Source organism: Oncorhynchus keta, chromosome 32 (assembly GCF_023373465.1).
Source record: "Oncorhynchus keta strain PuntledgeMale-10-30-2019 chromosome 32, Oket_V2, whole genome shotgun sequence".
NCBI lineage: Eukaryota > Metazoa > Chordata > Actinopteri > Salmoniformes > Salmonidae > Oncorhynchus > Oncorhynchus keta.
In genome coordinates this window covers 12889889-12912608 of record NC_068452.1, presented here as the reverse complement: position 1 = coordinate 12912608, position 22720 = coordinate 12889889, and the positions used below count along the sequence as shown (strand labels likewise).

The 22720-nt window shown below is 45.7% G+C and overlaps 4 protein-coding genes across 4 annotated transcripts in view; 2 read left to right on the top strand and 2 right to left on the bottom strand.

The window, feature by feature from the left end:
* The window catches only part of LOC118365096 (zinc finger protein 501-like), a 117788-nt gene extending 116214 nt beyond the window's left edge, over positions 1-1574 (bottom strand). The window contains exon 1 of the mRNA XM_052490208.1: positions 970-1574. Within this exon, the coding sequence (XP_052346168.1) occupies positions 970-1303 (334 nt within the window). The 5' untranslated portion in view covers positions 1304-1574. The remainder of the gene's footprint in view (positions 1-969) is intronic.
* Positions 1-22720, top strand: part of LOC118365099 (zinc finger protein ZFP2-like) — a 323918-nt gene that overhangs the window by 26086 nt on the left and 275112 nt on the right. The gene's annotated exons all lie outside the window — the stretch shown is intronic.
* The window catches only part of LOC118365129 (zinc finger protein 501-like), a 309516-nt gene that overhangs the window by 162640 nt on the left and 124156 nt on the right, over positions 1-22720 (bottom strand). The window lies entirely within an intron of this gene.
* LOC127914403 (uncharacterized) overlaps positions 1-22720 on the top strand; it is a 38539-nt gene that overhangs the window by 14172 nt on the left and 1647 nt on the right. The window lies entirely within an intron of this gene.

Sequence of the window (22720 nt, the reverse complement as noted above, 5' to 3'; positions counted from 1 at the left end):
AACAAAGGTTTCAAACCAATTTATGAATGTAATTGAATCGAGGTATGTCTTGCCTTTAATGTAAGGGCATGAAAAAACATTGGCTGAATATTATACAATGACGCATCAACCGCTCTAATAATTTGACCCCCACAGGAAATCTACACGGGCAATGATAGAACATACTATATAGCCTAGAAACCTGGTTAAACTATCATTATGACATCATGGATGAATTCTAGAATATACTATATAGCCGAGAAACCTGGTTAAACTATCGTTATGACATCATGGATGGCCAGTCCTTGTATTCATAGTGTAGTGAATTCTGGGGGTAGCCCTGAGCTGAACTCAAACCTGGGTGCAGCGACTGTCAAGCCAACACCTTATAACTGTTACGCCAAGATGTCTGAACTTCTTGACGAGGTCGCTAGGTGTTAGGTTACAGTTGCTACTATAGCTCTCTCTATGAATGTGAGAGTGGTTACACTTCTCCTTCTCCCATCCCTCAGCTGTTTACCAAACCAAGTCTCTGGACAGCCATTTTGTTGCTGTTTAAAAAACCCACACAACCCAGCAATCTGCAGTTCAAACAATAACAAATCTGTCATTCCACCACTGTTCTGGTAATAAAATGATTATGGGGTTGGAGAAATGTAACTACAGACAGACAGACCTATGGATGCAAGGACTGACCATCCATGATATCAACATTATAGTATGAACCATGTTGAGGCGATACAGTGTTGATTTACATGGTTTCTAAACATTATAGTAAAAAAAGCTTATTTGGGGTTCTGATGGGGTACAGCAGTTGAACTAAGCTCATGAGGCATGTGTTATACGTGTTATATTATTCAAGAATCAATGTCTATAAATAAACAATTTAAAAGTCACAATATGGATGTAGCAATTGCAGATTTCTGCTTTTAACACCTAACATCAGTTCAACCGCAGAGTTTGTGCCTCTGTTTTTAAGACAGTACTTACTAGTGTTAATCAGGGAACGGTTTCTCAAAACCATCTTATGGTTTAATTCATCGTTAGAACCATTGGATGCCTTAAGATGCGTTTGGGAAACCAGGCCCAGATATCCAGTTTCCTCCTCTTCTTCCTCCTCCTTTTTCGATGTAACAATCATCTCCTCCTCCTCCTCTTTCACTCCATAAACTGCTTCATCCTCTCCTTTTACTGTAACATCCTCCTCCTCTTTCACTCTGAACATGTCTTCCTCTTCTTTCACAGTAACGGCCTCACCCTCTACTTCTTGTTTTACTGTGATATCCTCCTCTTCATTAGAAGGAGAGTAGCTTAGTGACCGCATGGTCGGGGATGTTAGCTAGGCTAATGCTAACTTAACCAGACCGCAATCTGAATAATAACAACAACACCGTAAATACGAAATTAAATCGGATGACTAACCAAGACGACAGAAGTGGGTTTAAAACACAGTGGCTAATATACACTAAAGCGATATATTGGTTCGGCTATTTTGTCTAGCAAGCTACTGAGTTGTCTGACTAACTATTGTTGCTGCTGTTGAAATAAGATTTCCGTCCACTAGATTAGACGTCACACTAGCAGCATAACCATAAATTCCCACACAGCCATCTGCTGATTGGAGTGGGTAACGCAGTTGAGTAAATTGTATACGTTATTTCCAGACAAAAAGTTAAAGGGTAGGAATCAGGGACGTCACTAGAACTAAAATATTCATTAGTCCCCCCCTAAATAAATCAATATCAGTCAATATATTTTTTCTGTGAATTAATTTTTTTCGTCAACCGTTCCATCGCATCTAAACGTTCGTAGAACGCTGCTGCACCAGAGACTAGTGACTGTTTGACTTTCATGGACCGGGGGAGGCTGCTGCACTCGTGACTGTTAGACTTTCATCAGCAAAGATGGCGGACAGAAATACTAGGAGAGAGGGGTACCCCTACACAGAACTGGACAGAAATGTAAAGGATTATAACGTCAGTAAAAAACGTGTACAGTTGACAGGAATGTTCGTTAATGTAGAGACAAACTTTGATGCATTTTTTAAAATCATAGTTCATTTACGGAAATCGCGATTTAGCAGTTAGCTTTACGTTAAACTGGCTAGCTTTATGGGTATTGTGACATGAGTATGAAATTGTAATCCTGGTTGTTTTAGTGACTCCTGAAACAACCAGCAAACCAGGTTGTCGTTTTGTGAAACAGTGGATGTATAGAATCTAGCTGAAGAATTTACTGCAAATTGAATGTACAATTTTGTAAGCTTTCCTTGCTGATATTTGCCATTGCAGATAGATGACATCACGGAGCTAGCTATTGTCGTGGAAATATTTTTTGAAATAAAAACAGCCGGAATTACATTAATGAAGCCTATGGATTGAGTAGAATATAATATCATGTTGGACCAAGGATACAAGTCGTATATACATGTAGTTATTACCATGCATGAGATCCCCACATTGTAGCCTGTACATTTAATATATTCACTGATCATGTACTCTACCATGGCAAATAAAGGTGCAGTTTAGGTATGAATGTCTTTGAGATTATTTTTCAGTCATATCCAATACCAGGAGTATCAAATTCCAGTCTTTGAATGATGCTGTGTCTGCATGTATGTATTACAATTATACACTTCAACAGTGTTTACCAACCTTGGTCCTGGGACATCAATGGTTACACATTGTAACTAATAGACTAGAAACAAGATTTAACTAGTTAATTCATATATACAGAAATATAATGTTAAAAAACACTACACTACACTTTCTATGCATCATGTAAATACTCTTAACACCGGTTCATCTCAACATCTAATGCCCTTCATCTGCATTGATCTGATAAACACAGGATAGGTGGAGTATTTCATCACATTACACTTCATTTCAACCATTAGAGAATGTGAAACGCTTTATTGAAAATCTCATTATCCAAGTGTTATAAATACAAGTTCAATCTGTACTTCAATGCACATCTGTTGTGAATTATAAAAACAGGAAGAAAGAGGAGGTGGTGGGAGAGGTGTAAAAGACAGAAAGGGAAAGAGGTAAACACATAGGAGCAGGGAAGGCAGCTAAATATTCTCTCAGTTCATTACAATTACATAATAGTGTCTCTAGTCGGCCCAAAGGTTATCTTAAAAGCAGGTGAGGTGGCGATGATGGGACTGGGGGTTGGCATCCTCTCACAACAAAACATATCTGCAGATGAGAGACAAATGGACAGAGAGAGCATGTTTAAGCCTTGTGTTTTTATTTTTTATTCTGACATTGTTAGTCATCAATCAGGAGGTGAAATGCAAAACTGACCTGGGATCATTAACTCTGGGACTACTGCATCTATCTGTATTACAATGTAAAGCATATCTTTAATAATACTTCCTGTGTAATATAAACTGACCTTGGATCATTAACTCTTGGACTACTGCATCTATCTGTATTTCAATGTAAAGCATCTCTTTAATAATACTTCCTGTTGACCTGACCAAGTGACCTCTCACCTCTGATCATGCTGTGTCCTCTATGTAGCCAGTTCAGATGAAGGAGGGGTTCACCAACACAGCTGATATAACCTAGAGGATTTAGGGAGAAGGGGAGAGAGGGATGAAGTGAAAGAGAGAGAATGTTATTGAGAAAATAAGGTAGTTAAAGCGACAGTGTTCAACAGGAATCTGTGTGTGCGGCCTCCTCACCTGGTGTCCACACCACATTAAGTGGCTGCAGAGCACTTTATGCTGAAAAACATGAACCGACCCACAAGGACAAACAATTTAGCTAGTTAGTTATAGAAGTAATGAAGTGTCTTACTATTCTTAACGGTAGCCTTCACACACCTGAATAGGTAGCGGGTGATATTTAATTCACTTAGCTAGCTATCTATACAGTATCTGAAGTTGTCTAGATAGCTCATTTAGCAGCTCATTTAGCAGCTCATTTGAGTTAGCCTACACTGTAGCTAGTTAGCTAATAATATAATCGTTTTTTTCCATTTTCAAAATCTATTTACTTACTTATTTGAATAGGTTCTTCCAGAAATGTGGACAACTGGAAACAGGGCAGCAAAGTTCATCACCAGAGGTTTTTACAGGATATTACTATTGAACTATGTACCCATTTAATAACCAGACCTTCATACAAACTTGCTCTGCTGAATTATTGACGGAGTCAAAACGGGCGGCCTAAGCGGCATCTCGTCCATCTGCTGACTGGACGCAGTTGAGGGAAATGTAGATTTTAGTTTAGGAAGCATGAGTTTTTCTCACCAGTGTAACAACACAGTGTGGTTAAAGACTTATTAACTTAGTTTTTATTATGAACACAACAAATACAACAACAAAAAAACAGAAATATACAAACAAGAGTACATTAACCTAACAAACAGAGGTATTACATATCAAGTTTCATATTCAATTTGTTAAATACTTTTATGGTGCGTATTGCTTTTTTGTTTTTACATTTACTGATAAAAAATATTTAAATTATATCTTAAATCATGTGAAGAGGGGTTTGTCCACTTCATTTTATGGACAAAGAATCTTCCATGAAAGATAAATAAATGAACAATGAAAGTTAAATCAGGGTCCATATCATTTGGATAAATAAAACATAATATCAGATTAGCATTAATAGTTGTTTATTTTAAAATAAAATCTTCTGACATGAGAGCCGTCCCCAAGAAAATGGTCAAGAGTCTCTGGGTCACAATCACAAAATACACATTTGTTATCAATAGCTATTTTCAATTGTGTATAATAAAGGTCTTTACAGGGTAGATTCTATGAATGAGTTTGCATGATGCTTCTTTCACCTTATTAGATAGACAATATTTACCAGACAACAATGAGACTTTGTTCCAGTTCACTTGTCCAAGGGCTGCATTCCAGTTCACTTGTTCTAGGGCGACATTTCAGTTCACTTGTCCTAGGGCTGCATTCCAGGTCACTTGTCCTACGGCTGCAATCCAGTACACTTGTCCTAGGGCTGCATTCCAATTCACTTGTCCAAGGGCTGCATTCCAGTAGACTTGTCCGAGGGCTGCATTCCACTACACTTGTCCTAAGGTTGCATTCCAGTCAATTGTCCTAGGGCTGCATTCCAGTAGACTTGTCCTAGGGCTGCATTCCAGGTCACTTGTCCTAGGACTGCATTCCAGTTCATTTGTCCTAGGGCTGCATTATAGTTCACTTGTCCTAGGGCTGCATTCCACGTCACTTGTCCTAGGGCTGCATTCCAGTAGACTTGTCCTAGGGCTGCATTCCAGTTCACTTGTCCTAGGGCTGCATTCCAGTTCATTTGTCCTAGGGCTGCATTATAGTTCACTTGTCCTAGGGCTGCATTCCACTACACTTGTCCTAGGGCTGCATTCCAATTATCATGTCCTAGGGTTGCATTCCAGGTCACTTATCCTAGGGCTGCATTCCAGTTCACTTGTCCTAGGGCTGCATTCCAGTTCACTTGTCATAAGGCTGCATTCCAGTTCACTTGTCCTGGGGCTGCATTCCAGTTCACTTGTCCTAGGGCTGCATTCCAGTAGAATTGTCCTAGGGCTGCATTCCAGTTTACTTGTCCTAGGGCTGCATTCCGGTGCACTTGTCCTAGGGCTGCATTCCAGTTTACTTGTCCTAGGGCTGCATTCCAGTTCACTTGTTCAAGGGCTGCATTCCAGTTCACTTGTTCTAGGGCTGCATTCCAGTTCACTTCTTCTATGGCTGCATTCCAGTAGAATTGTCCTAGGGCTGCATTCCAGTTCAGTTGTCCTAAGGCTGCATTCCAGGTCACTTGTCCTATGGCTTCATTTCAGCTTACTTGTCCTAGGGCAGCATTCCAGTTCACTTGTCCTAGGGCTGCATTCCAGTTCACTTGTCAAAAGGCTGCATTCCAGTTCACTTGTCATAAGGCTGCATTCCAGTTCACTTCTTCTGTGGCTGCATTCCAGTAGAATTGTCCTAGGGCTGCATTCCAGTTCACTTGTTCTAGGGTTGCATTCCAGTTCACTTGTTCTTGGGCTGCATTCCAGTAGACGTGTCCTAGGGCTGCATTCCAGTTCACTTGTCATAAGGCTGCATTCCAGGTCACTTGTCCTACGGCTTCATTTCAGTTTACTTGTCCTAGGGCTGCATTCCAGTTCACTTGTCCTAGGGCTGCATTCCAGGTCAATTGTCCTACGGCTTTATTTCAGTTTACTTGTTCTAGGGCTGCATTCCAGTTCACCTGTTCTAGGGCTGCATTCCAGTTCACTTGTTCTAGGGCTGCATTCCAGTAGACGTGTCCTAGGGCTGCATTCCAGGTTACTTGTCCTAAGGCTGCATTCCAGTTCACTTGTCATAAGGCTGCATTCCAGGTCACTTGTACTAGGGCTGCATTCCAGTTCATTTGTCCTTGGGCTGCTTTCCAGTACACTTGTCCTAGGGCTGCATTCCAGTTCACTTGTCATAAGGCTGCATTCCAGGTCACTTGTCCTACGGCTTCATTTCAGTTTACTTGTCCTAGGGCAGCATTCCAGTTCACTTGTTCTATGGGTGCATTCCAGTTCACTTGTTCTAGGGGTGCATTCCAGTTCACTTGTTCTTGGGCTGCATTCCAGTAGACGTGTCCTAGGGCTGCATTCCAGTTCACTTGTCCTAAGGCTGCATTCCAGGTCACTTGTCCTACGGCTTCATTTCAGTTTACTTGTCATAAGGCTGCATTCCAGGTCACTTGTACTAGGGCTGCATTCCAGTTCATTTGTCCTTGGGCTGCTTTCCACTACACTTGTCCGAGGGCTGCATTCCAGTTCACTTGTTCTAGGGCTGCAATCCAGTTCACTTGTTTTAGGGCTGCATTCCAGTTCACTTGTCCTAAGGCTGCATTCCAGTTCACTTGTCATAAGGCTGCATTCCAGGTCACTTGTCCTGGGGCTGCATTCCAGCACACTTGTCCCAGGGCTGCATTCCAATTCACTTGTCCCAGGGATGCGTTCCAGTATACTTGTCCTACGGCTGCATTCCAGGTCACTTATCCTAGGGCTGCATTCCAGGTAACTTGTCCTACGGCTGCATTCCAGTAGAATTGTCCTAGGGCTGCATTCCAGTAGAATTGTCCTAGGGCTGCATTCCAGTTCACTTGTCATAAGGCTGCATTCCAGGTCACTTGTCCTACGGCTTCATTTCAGTTTACTTGTCCTACGGCTGCATTCCAGTTCACTTGTCATAAGGCTGCATTCCAGGTCACTTGTACTAGGGCTGCATTCCAGTTCACTTGTCCTAGGGCTGCATTCCAGTTCACTTGTCATAAGGCTGCATTCCAGGTCACTTGTCCTACGGCTTCATTTCAGTTTACTTGTCCTAGGGCAGCATTCCAGTTCACTTGTTCTAGGGCTGCATTCCAGTTCACTTGTTCTAGGGCTGCATTCCAGTTCACTTGTTCTAGGGCTGCATTCCAGTACACTTGTCCTAGGGCTGCATTCCAGTTCACTTGTCCTAAGGCTGCATTCCAGGACACTTGTCCTACGGCTTCATTTCAGTTTACTTGTCATAAGGCTGCATTCCAGTTCATTTGTCCTTGGGCTGCTTTCCACTACACTTGTCCGAGGGCTGCATTCCAGTTCACTTGTTCTAGGGCTGCATTCCAGTTCACTTGTTTTAGGGCTGCATTCCAGTTCACTTGTCCTAAGGCTGCATTCCAGTTCACTTGTCATAAGGCTGCATTCCAGGTCACTTGTCCTGGGGCTGCATTCCAGCACACTTGTCCCAGGGCTGCATTCCAATTCACTTGTCCCAGGGATGCATTCCAGTATACTTGTCCTACGGCTGCATTCCAGGTCACTTATCCTAGGGCTGCATTCCAGTAGAATTGTCCTAGGGCTGCATTCCAGTATAATTGTCCTAGGGCTGCATTCCAGTTTACTTGTCCTAGGGCTGCATTCCGGTGCACTTGTCCTAGGGCTGCATTCCAGGTCAATTTTCCTACGGCTTAATTTCAGTTTACTTGTCCTAGGGCTGCATTCCAGTTCACATGTCCAAGGGCTGCATTCCAGTTCACTTGTTCAAGGGCTGCATTCCAGTTCACTTGTTCTAGGGCTGCATTCCAGTTCACTTCTTCTATGGCTGCATTCCAGTAGAATTGTCCTAGGGCTGCACTCCAGTTCAGTTGTCCTAAGGCTGCATTCCAGGTCACTTGTCCTATGGCTTCATTTCAGCTTACTTGTCCTAGGGCAGCATTCCAGTTCACTTGTCCTAGGGCTGCATTCCAGTTCACTTGTCAAAAGGCTGCATTCCAGTTCACTTGTCATAAGGCTGCATTCCAGTTCACTTCTTCTGTGGCTGCATTCCAGTAGAATTGTCCTAGGGCTGCATTCCAGTAGAATTGTCCTAGGGCTGCATTCCAGTAGACGTGTCCTAGGGCTGCATTCCAGTTCACTTGTCCTAAGGCTGCATTCCAGTTCACTTGTCATAAGGCTGCATTCCAGGTCACTTGTCCTGGGGCTTCATTTCAGTTTACTTGTCCTAGGGCTGCATTCCAGTTCACTTGTCCTAGGGCTGCATTCCAGGTCAATTGTCCTACGGCTTTATTTCAGTTTACTTGTTCTAGGGCTGCATTCCAGTTCACCTGTTCTAGGGCTGCATTCCAGTTCACTTGTTCTAGGGCTGCATTCCAGTAGACGTGTCCTAGGGCTGCATTCCAGTTTACTTGTCCTAAGGCTGCATTCCAGTTCACTTGTCATAAGGCTGCATTCCAGGTCACTTGTACTAGGGCTGCATTCCAGTTCATTTGTCCTTGGGCTGCTTTCCACTACACTTGTCCTAGGGCTGCATTCCAGTTCACTTGTCATAAGGCTGCATTCCAGGTCACTTGTCCTACGGCTTCATTTCAGTTTACTTGTCCTAGGGCAGCATTCCAGTTCACTTGTCCTAGGGCTGCATTCCAGTTCACTTGTTCTAGGGGTGCATTCCAGTTCACTTGTTCTTGGGCTGCATTCCAGTAGACGTGTCCGAGGGCTGCATTCCAGTTCACTTGTCCTAAGGCTGCATTCCAGGTCACTTGTCCTACGGCTTCATTTCAGTTTACTTGTCATAAGGCTGCATTCCAGTTCATTTGTCCTTGGGCTGCTTTCCACTACACTTGTCCGAGGGCTGCATTCCAGTTCACTTGTTCTAGGGCTGCATTCCAGTTCACTTGTTTTAGGGCTGCATTCCAGTTCACTTGTCCTAAGGCTGCATTCCAGTTCACTTGTCATAAGGCTGCATTCCAGGTCACTTGTCCTGGGGCTGCATTCCAGCACACTTGTCCCAGGGCTGCATTCCAATTCACTTGTCCCAGGGATGCATTCCAGTATACTTGTCCTACGGCTGCATTCCAGGTCACTTATCCTAGGGCTGCATTCCAGTAGAATTGTCCTAGGGCTGCATTCCAGTAGAATTGTCCTAGGGCTGCATTCCAGTTTACTTGTCCTAGGGCTGCATTCCGGTGCACTTGTCCTAGGGCTGCATTCCAGGTCAATTTTCCTACGGCTTAATTTCAGTTTACTTGTCCTAGGGCTGCATTCCAGTTCACTTGTCCAAGGGCTGCATTCCAGTTCACTTGTTCTAGGGCTGCATTCCAGTTCACTTCTTCTATGGCTGCATTCCAGTAGAATTGTCCTAGGGCAGCATTCCAGTTCACTTGTCCTAGGGCTGCATTCCAGTTCACTTGTTCTAGGGGTGCATTCCAGTTCACTTGTTCTCGGGCTGCATTCCAGTAGACGTGTCCTAGGGCTGCATTCCAGTTCACTTGTCCTAAGGCTGCATTCCAGTTCACTTGTCATAAGGCTGCATTCCAGGTCACTTGTCCTGGGGCTTCATTTCAGTTTACTTGTCCTAGGGCTGCATTCCAGTTCACTTGTCCTAGGGCTGCATTCCAGGTCAATTGTCCTACGGCTGCATTTCAGTTTACTTGTCCTAGGGCAGCATTCCAGTTCACATGTCCTAGGGCTGCATTCCAGTTCACATGTCCTAGGGCTGCATTCCAGTTCACTTGTTCTAGGGGTGCAATCCAGTTCATTTGTCCTTGGGCTGCTTTCCACTACACTTGTCCGAGGGCTGCATTCCAGTTCACTTGTCATAAGGCTGCATTCCAGGTCACTTGTCCTACGGCTTCATTTCAGTTTACTTGTCCTAGGGCTACATTCCAGTACACTTGTCCAAGGGCTGCATTCCAGTTCACTTGTTCTAGGGCTGCATTCCAGTTCACTTGTTCTAGGGCTGCATTCCAGTTCACTTGTCCTAGGGCTGCATTCCAGTTCACTTGTCCTAGGGCTGCATTCCAGTTCACTTGTCATAAGGCTGCATTCCAGGTCACTTGTCCTACGGCTTCATTTCAGTTTACTTGTCCTAGGGCTACATTCCAGTACACTTGTCCAAGGGCTGCATTCCAGTTGACTTGTCCTAGGGCTGCATTCCAGTTCACTTGTCCTAGGGCTGCATTCCAGTTCACTTGTCCTAAGGCTGCATTCCAGTTCACTTGTCCTTGGGCTGCATTCCAGTTCACTTGTTCTAGGGCTGCATTCCAGTTCACTTATTCTAGGGCTGCATTCCAGTTCACTTGTTCTAGGGCTGCATTCTAGTTCACTTGTTCTAGGGCTGCATTCCAGTTCACTTGTCCTTGGGCTGCATTCCAGTACATTTGTCATAAGGCTGCATTCCAGGTCACTTGTACTAGGGCTGCATTCCAGTTTACTTGTCCCAGGGCTGCATTCCAATTCACTTGTCCTAGGGCTGCATTCCAGTATACTTGTCCTACGGCTGCATTCCAGTTCACTTGTCCTAGGGCTGCATTCCAGTTCACTTGTCCTACGGCTTCATTTCAGTTTACTTGTTCTAGGGCTGAATTCCAGTTCACCTGTTCTAGGGCTGCATTCCAGTTCACTTGTTCTAGGGCTGCATTCCAGTAGACGTGTCCTAGGGCTGCATTCCAGGTTACTTGTACTAGGGCTGCATTCCAGTTCATTTGTCCTTGGGCTGCTTTCCACTACACTTGTCCGAGGGCTGCATTCCAGTTCACTTGTCATAAGGCTGCATTCCAGGTCACTTGTCCTCGGGCTGCATTCCAGTTTACTTGTCCTAGGGCTGCATTCCAGTTCACTTGTCCTAGGGCTGCATTCCAGTTCACTTGTTCTAGGGGTGCATTCCAGTTCACTTGTTCTTGGGCTGCATTCCAGTAGACGTGTCCTAGGGCTGCATTCCAGTTCACTTGTCCTAAGGCTGCATTCCAGGTCACTTGTCCTACGGCTTCATTTCAGTTTACTTGTCATAAGGCTGCATTCCAGTTCATTTGTCCTTGGGCTGCTTTCCACTACACTTGTCCGAGGGCTGCATTCCAGTTCACTTGTTCTAGGGCTGCATTCCAGTTCACTTGTTTTAGGGCTGCATTCCAGTTCACTTGTCCTAAGGCTGCATTCCAGTTCACTTGTCATAAGGCTGCATTCCAGGTCACTTGTCCTGGGGCTGCATTCCAGCACACTTGTCCCAGGGCTGCATTCCAATTCACTTGTCCCAGGGATGCATTCCAGTATACTTGTCCTACGGCTGCATTCCAGGTCACTTATCCTAGGGCTGCATTCCAGTAGAATTGTCCTAGGGCTGCATTCCAGTAGAATTGTCCTAGGGCTGCATTCCAGTTTACTTGTCCTAGGGCTGCATTCCGGTGCACTTGTCCTAGGGCTGCATTCCAGGTCAATTTTCCTACGGCTTAATTTCAGTTTACTTGTCCTAGGGCTGCATTCCAGTTCACTTGTTCAAGGGCTGCATTCCAGTTCACTTGTTCTAGGGCTGCATTCCAGTTCACTTCTTCTATGGCTGCATTCCAGTAGATTTGTCCTTGGGCTGCATTCCAGTTCACTTGTCCTAGGGCTGCATTCCAGTTCACTTGTTCTAGGGCTGCATTCCAGTTCACTTGTTCTAGGGCTGCATTCCAGTAGACGTGTCCTAGGGCTGCATTCCAGTTCACTTGTCCTAAGGCTGCATTCCAGTTCACTTGTCATAAGGCTGCATTCCAGGTCACTTGTCCTGGGGCTTCATTTCAGTTTACTTGTCCTAGGGCTGCATTCCAGTTCACTTGTCCTAGGGCTGCATTCCAGGTCAATTGTCCTACGGCTGCATTCCAGGTCACTTGTCCTACGGCTTCATTTCAGTTTACTTGTCATAAGGCTGCATTCCAGGTCACTTGTACTAGGGCTGCATTCCAGTTCATTTGTCCTTGGGCTGCTTTCCACTACACTTGTCCGAGGGCTGCATTCCAGTTCACTTGTCATAAGGCTGCATTCCAGGTCACTTGTCCTACGGCTTCATTTCAGTTTACTTGTCCTAGGGCTACATTCCAGTACACTTGTCCAAGGGCTGCATTCCAGTTCACTTGTCCTAGGGCTGCATTCCAGTTCACTTGTCCTAGGGCTGCATTCCAGTTCACTTGTCCTAGGGCTGCATTCCAGTTCACTTGTCCTAGGGCTGCATTCCAGTTCACTTGTCATAAGGCTGCATTCCAGGTCACTTGTCCTACGGCTTCATTTCAGTTTACTTGTCCTAGGGCTACATTCCAGTACACTTGTCCAAGGGCTGCATTCCAGTTCACTTGTTCTAGGGCTGCATTCCAGTTCACTTGTCCTAGGGCTGCATTCCAGTTCACTTGTCCTAAGGCTGCATTCCAGTTCACTTGTCATACGGCTGCATTCCAGGTCACTTGTCCTAAGGCTGCATTCCAGTTCACTTGTCATAAGGCTGCATTCCAGGTCACTTGTCCTGGGGCTGCATTCCAGTTCACTTGTCCAAGGGCTGCATTCCAATTCACTTGTCCCAGTGCTGCATTCCAGTACACTTGTCATAAGGCTGCATTCCAGGTCACTTGTACTAGGGCTGCATTCCAGTTTACTTGTCCCAGGGCTGCATTCCAATTCACTTGTCCTAGGGCTGCATTCCAGTATACTTGTCCTACGGCTGCATTCCAGGACACTTGTCCTTGGGATGAATTCCAGGTCACTTGTCATACGGCTGCATTCCAGTACCCTTGTCCTAGGGCTGCATTCCACCACACTTGTCCTAGGGCTGCTTTCCAGTTCACTTGTCCTCGGGCTGCATTCCAGTTCACTTGTCCTCGGGCTGCATTCCAGTTCACTTGTCCTAGGGCTGCATTCCAGTTCACTTGTCCTAGGGCTGCATTCCAGTTCATTTGTTCTAGGGCTGCATTCCAGGTCAATTGTCCTACGGCTTCATTTCAGTTTACTTGTCCAAGGGCTGCATTCCAGTTCACTTGTCCAAGGGCTGCATTCCAGTTCACTTGTCCTAGGGCTGCATTCCAGGTCAATTGTCCTACTGCTTCATTTCAGTTTACTTGTCCAAGGGCTCCATTCCAGTTCACTTGTCCTAGGGCTGCATTCCAGGTCAATTGTCCTACGGCTTCATTTCAGGTTACTTGTCCAAGGGCTGCATTCCAGTTCACTTGTCCAAGGGCTGCATTCCAGTTCACTTGTTCTAGGGCTGCATTCCAGTTCACTTGTTTTAGGGCTGCATTCCAGTTCACTTGTCCTAAGGCTGCATTCCAGGTCACTTGTCCTGGGGCTGCATTCCAGCACACTTGTCCCAGGGCTGCATTCCAATTCACTTGTCCCAGGGATGCATTCCAGTATACTTGTCCTACGGCTGCATTCCAGTTCACTTGTCCTCGGGCTGCATTCCAGTTCACTTGTCCCTGCTCTAGCATTCCAGTTCACTTGTCCTAGGGCTGCATTCCAGTTCACTTGTCCTAGGGCTGCATTCCAGTACATTTTAGCAGAGGGAATAGTGACATATTGACATAGTTTCCTTCTATACATGTTATTACATTTATAGTTTAAAATGTCAATTCCTTCTAGTTTTATTGAGGCTACAACATACTCAACAGTTGCACTTGGAGTATTGTTCTATTCTCCTAAGAGAAGAATAGCACCTTTAGGGACAGCTCTAACAACAATGTGATACTCCTCAGGAGTTAATGTAACATTGTGTGTTCTAATAAATTCTGGATCATCATATAGTTGTCCATCATTATTCAATATTTGTTTAACCCAAATAATGTTGTTGTCAAACCAGTTCTGGACAAACAAAGACTTGTTTTTGTATTTTTTCAGTATTACATACTGAGTTTAAGTCCCATCTTTTACAGGGATATAACATACTGAGTTTATGTCCCATCTTTTACAGGGATATAACATACTGAGTTTAAGTCCCATCTTTTACAGGGATATTACATACTGAGTTTAAGTCACATCTTTTCAATGCAAACAATTCACATTTCCTAATATTCCGAGATAAACCTGATACATGTGTGATATAAAAGTGTAATATTATATTAAGTCGTTCAAAATCACATTTTATTGGTCACATACACGTTTAGCAGATGTTATTGTGGGTATAGTGAAATGCTTGTGTTTCGAGCTCCGACAGTGCAGTAATATCTAACAAGTAATATCTATCAATTTCATAACATATACTCAATACACAGAAATCTAACTTTTAATCTAGGTTTCTCTGTAGACATGATCCATCCCACCAGAGGGTGGAGGGGTACCTGTATCAGTGGTTTTGACCAGATAGACACCTGCAGACACACAGTATAGTGCCTCCCATGTACTCTCCTAAGTTTGGACCTTTCTATACCACATATCAAGCAGTTGCTAGGGACTCTCCTGGAAGAAGCTAGCTAGCTTACAAAGAATAACAACAAAAATATCTAGTTAACAGAAGAAAGGAAGACAAAATAAGGACAAAAGAAGGACAGAAGAAAAAGGAAAAGAAAGAGGACAACAAAGTGAAACAGTCAGCACTTCTATTGCAACTTCGTATTTCGTCGTCCTAATGTAGTCTACACTGCTATCTGCCCAGCAGCTAGCCAGCTAGCAAACGTCCACCGTCTACCGAATAGCAGCACTGTAGAAACTATTACACTCAACTGAACGACTTGATTAGTGTAGTGTTAGCTAGCTACATAGTTGTCTTTGCTGTCTTCGTATCCAAGATAATTGTGTAGTTTAGAGCGTGTAGTCTTAGAGTGATTATCTTAATTTACCGAGGTTAGCTCGCCAGCTATTTGTCGTCCTTAACGTAGGAGACACTGCTAGCTAGCCAACAGCTAGCCAACGTCTACTGAATAGAACTTCCGCACTCAACAACCCGGTCGCATTCCGCTTCGCTCCACAGGTAGTATCACATTTTCATTTCATTTCATTACAGCACAACGGTTTGATTTGTTTGATCGTAGCTAGCTACATAGCTAGCTACATAGCCGTCTGTGTATCAAAGATAATTTTGTAGTCTAGAGCGATTTTCTAGGTTAGCTAGCCAGCTATTGTCGTTCTTTTAACGCAACGTAATCAACACTGCTAGCTAGCCAGCTAGCCCCCGAATAGCAGCACTGTAGAAACTATTACACTCAACGGAACGACTTGATTAGTGTAGTGTCAACAACGCAGCCACTGCCAGCTAGCCTACAAAGTCAACAACGCAGCCACTGCCAGCTAGCCTACTTCAGCAGTACTATATCATTTTTAATCATTTTAGTCAATAAGATTCTTGCTACGTAAGCTTAACTTTCTGAACATTCGAGACGTGTAGTCCACTTGTCATTCCAATCTCCTTGCATTAGCGTAGCCTCTTCTGTAGCCTGTCAACTATGTGTCTGTCTATCCCTGTTCTCTCCTCTCTGCACAGACCATACAAACGCTCCACACCGCGTGGCCGCGGCCACCTAATCTGGTGGTCCCAGCGCGCACGACCCACGTGGAGTTCCAGGTCTCCGGTAGCCTCTGGAACTGCCGATCTGCGGCCAACAAGGCAGAGTTCATCTCAGCCTATGCCTCCCTCCAGTCCCTCCACTTCTTGGCACTGACGGAAACATGGATCACCACAGATAACACTGCTACTCCTACTGCTCTCTCTTCGTCCGCCCACGTGTTCTCGCACACCCGAGAGCTTCTGGTCAGCGGGGTGGTGGCACCGGGATCCTCATCTCTCCCAAGTGGTCATTCTCTCTTTCTCCCCTTACCCATCTGTCTATCGCCTCCTTTGAATTTCATGCTGTCACAGTTACCATCCCTTTCAAGCTTAACATCCTTATCATTTATCGCCCTCCCGGTCCCTCGGAGAGTTCATCAATGAGCTTGATGCCTTGATAAGCTCCTTTCCTGAGGACGGCTCACCTCTCACAGTTCTGGGCGACTTTAACCTCCCCACGTCTACCTTTGACTCATTCCTCTCTGCCTCCTTCTTTCCACTCCTCTCCTCTTTTGACCTCACCCTCTCACCTTCCCCCCTACTCACAAGGCAGGCAATACGCTCGACCTCATCTTTACTAGATGCTGTTCTTCCACTAACCTCATTGCAACTCCCTCCATGTCTCCGATCACTACCTTGTATCCTTTTCCCTCTCGCTCTCATCCAACACTTCCCACACTGCCCCTACTCGGATGGTATCGCGCCGTCCCAACCTTCGCTCTCTCTCCCCCGCTACTATCTCCTCTTCCATCCTATCATCTCTTCCCTCTGCTCAAACCTTCTCCAACCTATCTCCTGATTCTGCCTCCTCAACCCTCCTCTCCTCCCTTTCTGCATCCTTTGACTCTCTATGTCCCCTATCTTCCAGGCCGGCTCGGTCCTCCCCTCCCGCTCCGTGGCTCGACGACTCATTGCGAGCTCACAGAACAGGGCTCCGGGCAGCCGAGCGGAAATGGAGGAAAACTCGCCTCCCTGCGGACCTGGCATCCTTTCACTCCCTCCTCTCTACATTTTCCTCCTCTGTCTCTGCTGCTAAAGCCACTTTCTACCACTCTAAATTCCAAGCATCTGCCTCTAACCCTAGGAAGCTCTTTGCCACCTTCTCCTCCCTCCTGAATCCCCCCTCCTCCCTCTCTGCAGATGACTTCGTCAACCATTTTGAAAAGAAGGTCGACGACATCCGATCCTCGTTTGCTAAGTCAAACGACACCGCTGGTTCTGCTCACACTGCCCTACCCTGTGCTCTGACCTCTTTCTCCCCTCTCTCTCCAGATGAAATCTCGCGTCTTGTGACGGCCGGCCGCCCAACAACCTGCCCGCTCGACCCTATCCCCTCCTCTCTTCTCCAGACCATTTCCGGAGACCTTCTCCCTTACCTCACCTCGCTCATCAACTCATCCCTGACCGCTGGCTACGTCCCTTCCGTCTTCAAGAGAGCGAGAGTTGCACCCCTTCTGAAAAAACCTACACTCGATCCCTCCGATGTCAACAACTACAGACCAGTATCCCTTCTTTCTTTTCTCTCCAAAACTCTTGAACGTGCCGTCCTTGGTCAGCTCTCCCGCTATCTCTCTCAGAATGACCTTCTTGATCCAAATCAGTCAGGTTTCAAAACTAGTCATTCAACTGTCATTCTCTGTATCACGGAGGCGCTCCGCACTGCTAAAGCTAACTCTCTCTCCTCTGCTCTCATCCTTCTAGACCTATCGGCTGCCTTCGATACTGTGAACCATCAGATCCTCCTCTCCACCCTCTCCGAGTTGGGCATCACCGGCGCGGCCCACGCTTGGATTGCGTCCTACCTGACAGGTCGCTCCTACCAGGTGGCGTGGCGAGAATCTGTCTCCTCACCACGCGCTCTCACCACTGGTGTCCCCCAGGGCTCTGTTCTAGGCCCTCTCCTATTCTCGCTATACACCAAGTCACTTGGCTCTGTCATAACCTCACATGGTCTCTCCTATCATTGCTATGCAGACGACACACAATTAATCTTCTCCTTTCCCCTTCTGATGACCAGGTGGCGAATCGCATCTCTGCATGTCTGGCAGACATATCAGTGTGGATGACGGATCACCACCTCAAGCTGAACCTCGGCAAGACGGAGCTGCTCTTCCTCCCGGGAAGGACTGCCCGTTCCATGATCTCGCCATCACGGTTGACAACTCCATTGTGTCCTCCTCCCAGAGCGCTAAGAACCTTGGCGTGATCCTGGACAACACCCTGTCGTTCTCAACTAACATCAAGGCGGTGGCCAGTTCCTGTAGGTTCATGCTCTACAACATCCGCAGAGTACGACCCTGCCTCACACAGGAAGCGGCGCAGGTCCTAATCCAGGCACTTGTCATCTCCCGTCTGGATTACTGCAACTCGCTGTTGGCTGGGCTCCCTGCCTGTGCCATTAAACCCCTACAACTCATCCAGAATGCCGCAGCCCGTCTGGTGTTCAACCTTCCCAAGTTCTCTCACGTCACCCCGCTCCTCCGCTCTCTCCACTGGCTTCCAGTTGAAGCTCGCATCCGCTACAAGACCATGGTGCTTGCCTACGGAGCTGTGAGGGGAACGGCACCTCAGTACCTCCAGGCTCTGATCAGGCCCTACACCCAAACAAGGGCACTGCGTTCATCCACCTCTGGCCTGCTCGCCTCCATACCACTGAGGAAGTACAGTTCCCGCTCAGCCCAGTCAAAACTGTTCGCTGCTCTGGCCCCCAATGGTGGAACAAACTCCCCACGACGCCAGGACAGCGGAGTCAATCACCACCTTCCGGAGACACCTGAAACCCCACCTCTTTAAGGAATACCTAGGATAGGATAAAGTAATCCTTCTCACCCCCCTTAAAAGATTTAGATGCACTATTGTAAAGTGGCTGTTCCACTGGATGTCATAAGGTGAATGCACCAATTTGTAAGTCGCTCTGGATAAGAGCGTCTGCTAAATGACTTAAATGTAAATGTAAATGTAATGGACAAAAACATTTGCTTTTCTTTCAAACACAAGGACGTTTTTCTAAGTGACCCCAAACTTTGAACGGTATTGTATACAGTACCAGTCAAAAGTTTGAACAAACATACTAATTTAAGGGTTTTTCTTTATTTTTACTATTGTCTACATTGTAGAATAATAGTGAAGACACCAAAACTATGAAATAACTCATATGAAATCCTGAAGTAACCAAAACAAAGTGTTAAACAAATCAAAATATATTTTATATTCTTCAAAGTAGCCACACTTTGCCTTGATGACAGCTTCGCACCCTCTTGGCATTCTCTCAACCAGCTTCATGAGGAATGATTTCCCCACAATCTTGAAGGAGTTCCCACATATGCTGAGTACTTGTTGGCTGATTTTCCTTCACTCTTCGGTCCAACTCATCCCAAACCATCTCAGTTGGGTTGAGGTTGGGTGATTGCGGAGGCCAGGCCATCTGTTGCAGCACCATCACTCCCATTCTTGGTCAAATAGCCCTTACACATCCTGGAGATGTGTTTTGGGTCATTGTCCTGTTGAAAAACAGTGCAAACCTGATGGGATGCCGTATCGCTTCAGAATGCTGTGGTAGCCATGCTGGTTAAGTGACCCTCGAATTCTAAATAAATCAGTGTCACCAGCAAAGCATCCCCACACCATCACACCTCCTCCTCCATGCTTCACGGTGGGAACCACACATGTAGAGATCATCCGTTCACCTACTAAAAACATGATTGTATTTTATACTCCATACATTTTCCCTGACTACCAAAAGTACTCGTTACATTTAGAATGCTTAGCAGGACAGGAAAATGGTCCAATTCATATCAAGAGAACATCCCTGATAAGGTGCAAGAATGGATTGTTAGGGCTGACAATCACATTCTTCTCAAACAACCCCGCATACAGATAGGGATAATTAGATGCTATTTTTTAAACTACAATGACCATAATCCATTGCACGTCTTGTCTGTTTATTTTACACCTGCTATGTAAAAGAGACTGAAGAATGCACAATGGTCAATGCAATCAGGGATCCTTGGGACATCTGGTATCCTAAAACATTACCATTTTAAATGTCAACTTCAATGGGGTAGGGACGTCCCAAGGATGTATCTCTACCTGAAAATACATTATCTAAGTGATTGATAGTTGGTTTTCAGCAGTCATAAAGCCTTATTTACCTTAATGAACTACTAAAATAGTGATTGTGTCAGACAGCATAGACAGCAGCTCTAAACTTTATTGACTGACTGATCCATTCATCCCTCCTCAGCCTTCTGAAGACCAAGTGAGGGTGGAGCTCAGTCAGAGAGCTGTTGAGGGACTGGTTAGGAAGAAGACTTCTACAGCCAGAGAGGTGAGAGGTCACACATGGTTTAGATGGTAAATATTTATGTCCCCTTAGCGGTTCATCACGTAAGCAGAAGGGAGTATGTTCCATCATCTATGTTTAATTACATTAGTGCAAATTGTCCACTGATATTGGTGTAATTTCTCACCCCTTTTTTGCTGTATGAAAGTTGATTTCCCCTCAGGCACACACATTTGTTCTTTGATATTATATAGGTAATTTGTGTCAAATATACTTTTACCCACTCATTCACCCCATCTTTTACATTGCTTATGCATATCCGGTGGCCAGACTGAAATTCCGAAAACAATGCCCATCCTGCAGGATATAAACCTAATGTAGCACACTGTGACTTTTGTGCATCCCCTTTCGGAAAAGCTGACCACGACTCCATTTTGCTGATCCCTGCCTACAGGCAGAAACTCAAACAAGAGGCTCCCACGCTGAGGTCTGTCCAACGCTGGTCAGACCAAGCTGACTCCACACTCCAAGACTGCTTCCATCACGTGGACTGGGACATGTTTCGTATTGCGTCAGATAAAAATATTGACGAATACGCTGATTCGGTGTGCGAGTTCATTAGAACGTGCGTCGAAGATGTCGTTCCCATAGCAACGATAAAAACATTCCCTAACCAGAAACCGTGGATTGATGGCAGCATTCGCGTGAAACTGAAAGCGCGAACCACTGCTTTTAATCAGGGCAAGGTGTCTGGCAACATGACCGAATACAAGCATGTGGCAGGGTCTACAGTCAATCACGGACTACAAGAAGAAACCCAGCCCAGTCACGGACCAGGATGTCTTGCTCCCAGGCAGACTAAATAACTTTTTTGCCCGCTTTGAGGACAATACATTGCCACTGACACGGCCTGCAACGAAAACATGCGGTCTCTCCTTCACTGCAGCCGAGGTGAGTAAGACATTTAAACGTGTTAAGCCTCGCAAGGCTGCAGGCCCAGACGGCATCCCCAGCCGCGCCCTCAGAGCATGCGCAGACCAGCTGGCCGGTGTGTTTACGGACATATTCAATCAATCCCTATACCAGTCTGCTGTTCCCACATGCTTCAAGAGGGCCACCATTGTTCCTGTTCCCAAGAAAGCTAAGGTAACTGAGCTAAACGACTACCGCCCCGTAGCACTCACTTTCGTCATCATGAAGTGCTTTGAGAGACTAGTCAAGGACCATATCACCTCCACCCTACCTGACACCCTAGACCCACTCCAATTTGCTTACCGCCCAAATAGGTCCACAGACGATGCAATCTCAACCACACTGCACACTGCCCTAACCCACCTGGACAAGAGAAATACCTGCGTGAGAATGCTGTTCATCGACTACAGCTCGGCATTCAACACCATATTACCCTCCAAGCTCGTCATCAAGCTCGAGACCCTGAGTCTCGACCCCGCCCTGTGCAACTGGGTACTGGACTTCCTGACGGGCCGCCCCCAGGTGGTGAGGGTAGGCAACAACATCTCCACCCCGCTGATCCTCAACACTGGGGCCCCACAAGGGTGCGTTCTGAGCCCTCTCCTGTACTCCCTGTTCACCCACGACTGCGTGGCCACACACGCCTCCAACTCAATCATCAAGTTTGTGGACGACACAACAGTGGTCTTGATAACCAACAATGACGAGACGGCCTACAGGGAGGAGGTGTGGGCCCTCGGAGTGTGGTGTCAGAAAAATAACCTCACACTCAACGTCAACAAAACTAAGGAGATGATTGTGGACTTCAGGAAACAGCAGAGGGAACACCCCCCTATCCACATCGATGGAACAGTAGTGGGTAGTAAGTTTTAAGTTCCTCGGTATACACATCACAGACAAACTGAATTGGTCCACTCACACAGACAGCATCGTGAAGAAGGCGCAGCAGCGCCTCTTCAACCTCAGGAGGCTGAAGAAATCCGGCTTGTCACCAAAAGCACTCACAAACTACCTGCCCTCCAGGACACCTACACCACCCGATGTTACAGGAAGGCCATAAAGATCATCAAGGACAACAACCACCCGAGCCACTGCCTGTTCACCCCGCTATCATCCAGAAGGCGAGGTCAGTACAGGTGCATCAAAGCTGGGACCGAGAGACTGAAAAACAGCTTCTATCTCAAGGCCATCAGACTGTTAAACAGCCACCACTAACATTGAGTGGCTGCTGCCAACACACTGACACTGACTGAACTCCAGCCACTTTAATAATGGGAATTGATGGGAAATGATGTAAAATATATCACTAGCCACTTTAAACAATGCTACCTAATATAATGTTACATACCCTACATTATTCATCTCATATGCATACGTATATACTGTACTCTATATCATCTACTGCATCCTTATGTAATACATGTATCACTAGCCACTTTAACTATGCCACTTTGTTTACATACTCATCTCATATGTATATACTGTACTCGATACCATCTACTGTATCTTGCCTATGCTGCTCTGTACCATCACTCATTCATATATCTTTATGTACATATTCTTTATCCCCTTACACTGTGTATAAGACAGTAGTTTTGGAATTGTTAGTTAGATTACTTGTTAGTTATTACTGCATTGTCGGAACTAGAAGCACAAGCATTTCGCTACACTAGCATTAACATCTGCTAACCATGTGTATGTGACAAATAACATTTGATTTGATTTTGATTTGA